General features: G+C 33.7%; 1 protein-coding gene across 9 annotated transcripts in view; it reads left to right on the forward strand.

Annotated features, from left to right (window-relative positions):
• Positions 1-10059, forward strand: part of Ppp3cb (protein phosphatase 3, catalytic subunit, beta isozyme) — a 53964-nt gene that overhangs the window by 19196 nt on the left and 24709 nt on the right. For all 9 annotated transcript variants that reach the window (XM_013516760.1, XM_005389972.2, XM_005389975.2 and 6 more), the window contains exons 5-9: positions 1466-1611; positions 1855-1994; positions 2092-2169; positions 2275-2369; positions 5368-5493. In XM_013516760.1, the coding sequence (XP_013372214.1) occupies positions 1466-1611; positions 1855-1994; positions 2092-2169; positions 2275-2369; positions 5368-5493 (585 nt within the window). The remainder of the gene's footprint in view (positions 1-1465; positions 1612-1854; positions 1995-2091; positions 2170-2274; positions 2370-5367; positions 5494-10059) is intronic.

Here is a 10059-nt window from a genome sequence, read left to right on the forward strand (position 1 = left end):
TAAGAGGAAATGAGAACTAAGCTTTTTTTTTTCTTAGATAATTAACACAGCCCCCCTCTCATTCTCTCCACAACAAAAGATATAATGGAACAAAGGAATGTGCATATCGCCCTGAAATTAAATGATCATTTAATTTGGTGGAGCTTCTATATTGGTTTCCTGCTTCATTACCCATTTAAAATACTCATTTTTAGACATTGAGAGCCTGCTAGTTCCTCTAACATATACATCTGTGTATTTTTTTTTTTTTTTTTTTGTCTTTTTGAGACAGGGTCTCGATATGCAGTTCAAACTGGCCTTAAGCTCACTTTGTAGCCCAGGCTGGTCTTGAACTCTCATTGATCCTCCTGCCTCAGCCTCCCAAGTGCTGGGATTACAGGTGTGCACCACCACGCCCAGCCTATATTTTCTTTTTTAAATGTATGGGCTTGAATTTTGTTATGATGATGTAGTGGTTTTTCCTATAATAATAATCATCATCATTGACTCTCAGAATAAAGTAAAAGTATTTTAGCCTTTAGTTCTAATTTTGCTTTATTTGGCCTGTAAATATGAAAGGTTGTCTTTAGAGATCTGACATTACTTATTTTTAGTAATATTTTATGATTGTATGCTACATGTCCTACATAAATTTAGAGAGCAAATATCATTCATAAAATGGATAACATTTTTATTGATTCTTACGAGATTAGAGGCTTGCCTTTTGAAAATAAATGTACAATAAAATTTGCTCTTAGGAATTTTGACAAATGTATAGTTTTGCCCATGATCATAGTCATGATACAGAAAAGTTTCATTGTCATAAATTCCTTTTTTATAGTTGTCACTTTACTCACTCTCAACTTTTTTCTTTTTTTTTAAATTACTTTAAAGAGTAAAAGAAGGATAATGTAGTGATAGGGGGACTTACCAAATTACAAAGTGGTAGGAAATTATCAGTGGTTGTTGTTTTACATATTGTTATCTACAAGATAGTTTCTCAGGAAAACAAATAGATAAATAATAGTGAGTTACAGACAAAAGTGGTAGGTTATTATCAATGGTTGTTGTACTGTACTTTGGTATCTTCAAAGTGGCTTCTAAAGAAAATAAATAGAGCTGTACATGAGTGACCTATTGAATAATCATTAACTATTCTCAATGGTTGTTGTAGGAAACACATAATAATAGACATACATCCATTTACGAAATAGTATAGGAACAATACAAACATTACAGAGTTATGGACAGATTCTCACCTCAACTTCTGACCACCACTTATATGTTTACTGTCTTCATAATTTTCTTGCTTAGGTTTTAATTTAAAACATTTACATTTTATAATTGGAACTGTGCTATCCAAATTGCATTATAAAAATTTATAAAATATAAAGGAGAGGAGAGAGCCAAAAAAATCTGATATTAGTATCTGTGTTTAAAAAATGATCAATGATTCATTTTTATGTTACATTTTTTCTTTTCCTAGGTAAAATTAAATATTCAGAAAGAGTCTATGAAGCTTGTATGGAAGCTTTTGATAGCTTGCCCCTTGCTGCACTTTTAAACCAGCAGTTTCTTTGTGTTCATGGTGGACTTTCACCAGAAATCCACACACTGGATGATATTAGGAGAGTGAGTAGAAGCTTCAAATTTTTCTACACTGTCAAGATTAGATAATGGTAAAAATTAATATACTGATAATTTAAAGGAGTTAAATCATTGAGATTTAATCATTGAGATTAATCGTCTTAATCATTGAGAACAATGTAGTACAGTCTGTATTCAAACTAGGCACCATTTTCCTATGTATATTCTGTCCTCACTTTTTGACGAGTTTTTTCTGTTCCTCGTTTATTTCTTTTCTTTCTCTCACAGTTAGATAGATTCAAAGAGCCACCTGCATTTGGACCAATGTGTGACTTGCTATGGTCCGATCCTTCTGAAGATTTTGGAAATGAAAAATCACAAGAACATTTTAGTCACAATACAGTTCGAGGATGTTCCTATTTTTATAAGTAAGGAAAAATATCCAAGATTAATCATATTTTAGTATTTAAAATAGCATATGCTTCATATAAAAGAAAAAACGTTTTACTCTTTTTTTCCCTACAGCTATCCAGCAGTGTGTGAGTTTTTGCAAAACAATAATTTGTTATCGATTATTAGAGCTCATGAGGCTCAAGATGCAGGGTAAGAATTCTATTTCCCTGACCCAAATTAACACCTTAAATACAAATCATACTTAGTAACCATATTTGATGCTTTACGATGCATATTAAGTTATTTGTTTTGCAGCTATAGAATGTACAGAAAAAGTCAAACTACAGGGTTCCCTTCATTAATAACAATTTTTTCGGCACCTAATTACTTAGATGTCTACAATAATAAAGGTAAGATGTTGTTGATAAAAAATTATTAAACAACTTCGCATTTTAATTTACTTATTTTTTGAAAATGTAATAGAAAAGGGGTATTGTTTAAAACTATCCAAATTATAAAAAACTATAAGAGAGAGAAGAAAATAAGAAATAAAAATCCAAAATGTGAAATGAAGTCATTATGATCATTCCACAGCTTGTCACTCACAATAGCTGGTGTGAAAAAGTGCTCTGAGTACATCAAGTAAAATAAACATGATTTTCTTAAACTCACTTTTCTTAATTCTTTCCCTTTATAGTCAAGAGAATGTTTTCTTGTTTGTATAAAGCTGCTGCTGCTGCTTTAACAATTTTATTTGCACCATCTACTTGTTTAGTTTGTTATGTTGTTTTATGTATTTTTTTTCCCCACAGCCTTTATCACTGCCCTATGAAAATTTGTGGTTGGACTTTCTTTGATTAATCCAGTCTAACCACCTTTCAGAGATAAATTCTTGTCTTTTTTTCTTTTTCTTTTGGTAGTATCTGTTTTTAAATCTTCTGTTCCAATGGTTTTTATTTCTTCTCCTTCCCTCCAAATTTGATCTGCCTGTTAATATAGAATTTCATTTTTATTCTGAACATGATTTATTGACAGATGATACAAAGTCTTAGTCTATTTAAATATGTGCCAAGGACATTAAAGGTGAAATTGAATTTACATAGTTTATATCATCAGAGGAGGAAATTAAGAGGCCAGCTCCTAATCTGTCTTGACATGTCTGGAATTCAGTTGGCGATTTCATAGATTCAGTGTCAGACCCAAGTAGACATGCCAAGAAAAAAGAACAGAAGGTTAAAGACTTAAAAGTACATTTAGAAAGATAGTGAGGTCATTGCTAAATATGGGTCATGGTATAAGTTCAAAAGAGGAGCAGAATTTGAGTTTTTTGGATAATGGGAAATGGTGACAAAAAAATGAAAACATTTGTTTAAGATCCAACACATGCTGAATCACTTTGATATAGAATGCAGGAACTTAAACTAAAAAAATGTAGCTTCATTTTTAAAAAGAAACATCATCTAAGTTTTGACTCCATTCCCAAGAACAGAATGGAGTGTTACATTTAATTTTTTTCCAGTGCTTCAGTTTTTATTTTTTATTAGTATGTGTTTACAGTAAGTAATGGTTACATCCCTCATGGGGAGTTGATATGTGTACATAACACATCTTAATTCTTTTTTCATCCCTCTTCCCCTTCACTTCTTACTCCTGCACTCTTAGTCCTTCACCCCCGCCCGCGCCCCCCCCCACCTTTTTTTTGAGACAGGGTCTCGCTATGCAGTTCAGGCTAGCTTTGAGCTCACTTTGTAGCCCAGGCTGGCCTCAAACTTGCAATAATCCTCCTGCCTCAGCCTCCCAAGTGCTGGGATTACAGGTGTGCACCAACATGCCTGGCTGTTTCTCCCATTTGGCAAAAGAGCTATCTCCATATTTTCTATTGTCTATCTTGTATGTTGCTCTTTACTTGTACTTTATATTTCTCATATAAGAAAAACCATGCAATATTTAAGCATGTGAGTATGATTTATTTCACTTAAGATTATAGTCTCTGCCAGTGCTCTTAATTCTGCATTTGTGTCTGTTCTTGTCGCTGTTAAAGGAGCTAGTGTGCATTGTACAGCTGATTACTGCTTTACTGGTTGTCTCTTGTCACTTTGACTCAGGAAACATTTTTTTAAATATTTTTGTAACTCAAACCATTAAATCTGTTTTGTCAAAATCAAATGTCTCTTAGTAGTTATGATTCTGTACATAACTAATGTTAATGTTTTGAATGTTTACATAGTATGGACATGATTGTGATGTTCTTTTGCATTTACAAGACAATTTTCTAGATTTTTTTTTTTGTCTTTTCTTAAATAAGGTTTGAAAACCTGTTACTAGCCCATAGTCTCTGAGGCAAATTTCAAGTATTTTTATTTCAAAAGGGAATTTTATAAGGAGAACAAACATACACTGGTTAAATTAGTAAACAGTAATGTGTAGCAGGACTACTGTATTAGCCAGGATTGCAGATCTTGGAATTTAACATCTGTATTTCAGTGCTTTTCATTAAAGTGAAGGAACAAAAAGTAACCACATAGTTACTGTAATATTGACAAACCATTTTACATTTTTATGTAGTTTCCTATGAGATATATTCTCTGATCTTAAACTTCTGAGATAGGGTGAACATTTTCTAAGTGAGAAACAGATTAAATAATTTACTACACATTCCACAGCCAGTGTGTGCCATAGTTTAGATTAGAAGCTAGCCCTTCTAACCTCTTATTCTGAAAGTAATATAACCAACCAGTGATGTAAATTTATGTAGGCTAATGTAAAATGCGTAATTATATTGACATTGAAACATTAGATACCTGAAATTATGATGGATATATTAACTTTGGATTATTATATTTTATCTTTTGGTTTTTAGCAGAATTTTGTTCTAAATGAAGTAAAGTATTTCTTTCAAGTTGTTTCACCTGATTTTGTATAGTAAATGAAATAAATACATCCATATCCATAAATAAATTAGTGGAGGTTTTGGTTTGTTTGTTTGCTTTATTATCACTTAGCTGTCCTTATCAGATTTCCTAAAGCTAAAAAGAGCCTCTTTTAATTCCTCAGTTTATATGAAATTTAAAAACCTAGAAAATTTCTTATTTCCATTCTGTGCTTCCTTTATAAATTGAGTTTTCACAATTTTGGATTTAGTAAAAGTATATGTTCATATTGGATTATAAAGTAAGATAAACGTTTTGGAAGTAATCTGAAAACTTCATTGAAAAGATCTATTACTGTACATAAAAGTCTGTTAAAAACAAAATGTGTCTTAGTACAAAAGATCAATTTCTGGCTCTCTCTATCAGCCCAGATTCTAATTACCTTTCTCTCTTAAAAAGATAGCTTTCTGCTTTTGTGTATTTTGTAATTTGGAGCCTACAGACTAATTGTTATATTGGCATTCAACTTATCTTGCAGCTGCTGTATTAAAGTATGAAAATAATGTGATGAATATTCGACAGTTTAATTGTTCTCCACATCCTTACTGGTTGCCCAATTTTATGGATGTCTTCACATGGTCTTTACCATTTGTTGGAGAAAAAGGTATGCTTTTTACTTTAAAAGAATCAAGAATTATATTATTGCCTTTACATTTACTCCAGTTTACTATCACAGGCATATACTTGCTAAAGGAAACTTAAGTCTGGTTGTACTGTGGTTACAGCTCTGCTTGTGTCTGTGGGTGTGAGTGTGGATATGAGAGCTTCAAAGATATTTTCGTTAGCTGTTTACAGCCCCCATGTGAGGGTGTCTGGGGGACTGGAAGAAGGCTTATAAATAACCTGATGTTGTCTTCAGCTGTTGGGTTTTCTTCCTTTTTATCTTTAGTTTAAATATTTTATGGAGGGGTAGCTTTGCTTTGGGATGGATCCTACAAATTTTAACACCAGTTTTGAGGATGCCGTGGACATTTATGGTAGAATTTGATAGCCCTTGTTTTCACAATGTTAGTCATTTTATAGCATTTCTGTGCTCTAAGAGAAATGATAAAGAACATTCCAGGTTCTAACCTGATATTTCTTTTCCTGTATCAAGAATATGTATAGAATTTTAGTAGTGATACTTTTCTGATAATTTAGGGGACTTCTATTAGATTCAAACTTACAATCTTTTTAAGAGAAAATAAACGCTATTTAAAAATTTTTTGTTTCTTTTACTTTTAGTTCTGTAGAATTCTTAGAATTTTGTTACCTATTATGTTTTCTTTTTCATTTTAGTGTATTTTTGTTTGTTTTTGTTTTTTGAGACAGGGTCACTATGTAGTCTAGGCTGGCCTTGAAGTCACTCTGTAGCCAAGACTGGCCTCATACTTGCGGTGATCCTCCTGCTTCAGCCTCCCAAGTGCTGGGATTACAGGCATGCGCCACAATGCCCAGCCTTTAGTGTTACTTTTCCCATGAGGCAATGCCTTAGTTTTCATATGTGGCATATGGTAGTATGAGAGTACAAATATGATTATAAAACATTTTGTTCTATGTCCCCCTCTATTTTTTCCCACCTTTTCTATGTTACAGAATGTTCCTTTCTTTATGATAGTCACTTCTGCCAAGGCAATTTTTGGCTCTAAAATTCAAAATTAATACTTGCCTTCAGTCATCTTCATTTACTGTGAAGGTCTAATGTTAAGTTAATATGCAGATAGAATTACCTGCTTTAGCATTTGAGAAGATGACCAGTTAAGGGCTTAGGTGCAAGGGATGCATTACACTTAACAAGCTTCTATCTTTGGTATATGAGAAATAGTTCAATCATAGCATCATGAGGCTAAAGGGAATTTAAGAATTCATCTTGGTCACTCTCTTGCCTCCAGACTCGATTGCAACTCAGCTATTTTAATGTAATATGGGAAGGGTGTAAGGGGGCCAGGAAGAAAATAAGGTAGGAGGAAAATGGATATTTTGTAGATTTGAATTTGATTCCCTGAGGCCTCAACATAAAATATTTCATTATATCTAATTTAAATGTTTGTATAATGAGTGTTTAAAAAAACAGACATAATGGATTTTTCTCAGTATACCGGTCAAAACTAATAGATTTTTCTCAGTAGACTGATCAAAAACTAGGGTATCGAAGAGTTTTAGGGTTCATCAGTGAACTCAGTAACTATGTAGTCCACTACATTTTGAGAAATGAGAAAGTTTAATATGGTTTCTGTGGCTCTATAAGTTAAGATGGAAAATAGTAAGCTTCTGTTGTCCTTCCCACATTTGAATTCTAAGTGATCTTTGTCTTCTTTTGCCACTCTATCTTATCTCTTGTAAAATACATATAGAAGTATTTAAACCTTTTGACTATTTGTGTGGTCTGTGAATCTTCTCTAAATTAAAAAAAGTAAAGGTCACTATTTTATTTTATTTTATTTTATTGTATTGTATTGTATTCATTTATTTATGTCTTTTTTAGACAGGGTCTCGCTATGCAGTTCAGCCTGGCTTTAAGCTCACTTTGTAGCCCAGGCTGTTCTCAAATTCACAATGATCCTCCTGCCTCAGCCTCCCAAGTGCTGGGATTACAGGGATATGTCACCACACCCATCTTAAAGCTCACGTTTTAATGCTATGAACAAATAGAATCCTAATCAATTTTAAGCAGTCATAAAATTTTTTGTCAGGGCCGGGGTTATAGCTCAGCGGCATAAGCGCCTGCCATTGCAAGCGCAAGTTCCTGAGTTCGATTCCTGGCTCCAAAAAAAAAAAATTGCTTTTGTCAAACTCCTTGCATATTTGATATTTTAATACATGATAGATGTTTAGATAACGTAACTATGTCTTGATTATAATTTTTCTTGGTGAAAATCGGCAAGTGACATTCCATTTGTTTTATTTTCAAACAGCTAGCTTACCTTTGGTCTAGTCTCTGGAAAGCTACTAACCTAAGCCAGGGGCTTCCTAAGAGGATGGTTTAAACTTAGATGAAAGCAGAGAGTTTCTTTAACTTTTGCGGGGCTAAGAGCCCCTGTTAAATTTCTTTTTCTGAGACAGGGTCTTGCAATGTAGTTCAGACTGTCTTTGATCTCACTGTGTAGCCCAATCTAGCCTCAAACTTATGGTAATTCTCCTACCTCAGCCACCATGCCCAGTTTAAAAGCAATCTTAAATTGGAAAACTATGAACATGATGTGAATTCTTATGTACTCATTACTCATCGCCAGCAATTACCAAATTCATGGCTATTGGCCAATCTTACATCATTTAAATACCCATCCACTCTTCCCTTCCCTACACCCAAATGATTTTGAAACAAATCTCAACTAGTATTTTTTGTATCTTTAAGTATTTCAAAGTGTATCTCTAAGAGATGAAATTAATTTTCTAAAATACACATAAAAGCACTCACTGGGGCAGGAAATATAGCTCAGTGGCACAAGTGCCTGCCTGGCAAGCAGAAGGTCCTGAGTTCAATTCCCAGTACCCCCCCGCAAAAAGAAAGAAAAGCTCTCACCAATTTCTTAAAACACAATTGTTTTGAAAAAGAAAACACATGTACAAGTATATGTGCAGGCATAGAACATTTTTAGTATGCTTACAGGTCTGAAGTGAATTGTTTTATTGGTCCTGTAATATAAGAACCTCTGCTCTGGAGAATCAAATATAGTGTGATTTATGTATGTCATGTAAGTCTCTTTTAATAGAGCTTTGTTCGTTTGTTTTGAGATGGGGTCTTGTTATGTTGCCCAGGCTGGCCTCAAATTTGTGATCCTCCTGCCTCCTAAGTAGCTGGAACCATAGGTTCATGCCATAATACTTGGCTGCTAGGTTTTTCTTTTTTTGAAAGTCTCTTTCCAAGATACTAAAAATGTAAAGATAAAATAAGAGGTGGGACTTTGCTGGTTAATTGGGGACTTGAAATATATAAATAATGATAATAAGATGTAATATGGTATGTATTCCTAGACAAGGATGGTTTTAAGAGGAGAGAATTAAGGAATTTGATTGTTTTTGTAAAGATTAAATTAGCTGTTTGGGAGAATTTTGTTTGTGGATATGAGCCATAAAATTCTAGGTAAGAGAACTTTGCATGCCTCTGTCTGAAAATAAAATAGTATAGGTCTCTTTGACAAATGTTGAGGGGTTCAGCTTGATTTGTTAATAGGATGGATGAAAGACTATCATAGAAAAATAATAAAAAGTTAGATCATTAACTAGATTATAAAGATCTTGATCTCCACACAGAGAGTTGGAGCTTTGATAAATGATGACCAACCAATGAAACAAATGTGACCATGGTAGTCATTTAGAAAAATTACTGGGCTGAGCATATAGCTCAGTGGTAGATGCTTGTCTAGCATGCTCAAGGCCCTGTGTTTAATCTCCAGCACCAGGAAAAAAAAAAGAAAAATTGCTGTGGTGAAATGAATTGGGTGGAAGGAAGACTAAAGCCTGGGAGACCCTGTTAGGAAGCTACATCAGAAGTCAAATAGAGACATAATGAAGCTTTTGTGGAACTAGGAACGGAAACATGAAAAACCAAAAGAAGTAGAAAACATGAAAAACCAAAACTGTAGAAGTAGAAATCAGACTTAACAAGATTGCAGGTTTAAGAAGAAGGAATGGTTGAAGATGAATTGTGTATTTTGAGTCTAGTAAAGATGGTACCATTAACATGCTAATAAGAAAACTCTTACTGCAACCTTTCACGCTGGTATAGCAGCTCTTCCTTTTCATTGGGATCTCTAGGCCTTCAGGGGTTCTTCCTTCGTTGCTTTCTCTCTCTGTCCCCTTTCTCTTACTCTTTCTTTTCCTTCCTTCCTTCCTTCCTTCCTTCGAGTTTGAACCCAAGACTTTGTACATGCCAGGCAGGCAGTCTACCATTGAGCTGCATCCCCAGCTCATTTTCTTGATAGCTGAATTTCTTCTTGCCTTTCTTCCTTCTTAACACACTCTTAAACTCTTTCTCTCTTGTTTGTGTACTTTATTTGTCCTATAAATCTTAGATTTAGTAAGTCCAACCATTCACTTTCTCCATTTTCACAGCTTGGGTATGGAGCACTACTGGAGATACTTATATAACCTTATGCATTGATGCTACCTCTTAATTTTTTTTTTTTTAATTTTAAAGAGTAAAAGAAGGATAACATAGTAAGAGGGGGGACTTAGCAAATTACAGACA

This window comes from Chinchilla lanigera, unplaced genomic scaffold (genome assembly GCF_000276665.1).
Source record: "Chinchilla lanigera isolate Chin_1 unplaced genomic scaffold, ChiLan1.0 scaffold00036, whole genome shotgun sequence".
Lineage (NCBI taxonomy): Eukaryota > Metazoa > Chordata > Mammalia > Rodentia > Chinchillidae > Chinchilla > Chinchilla lanigera.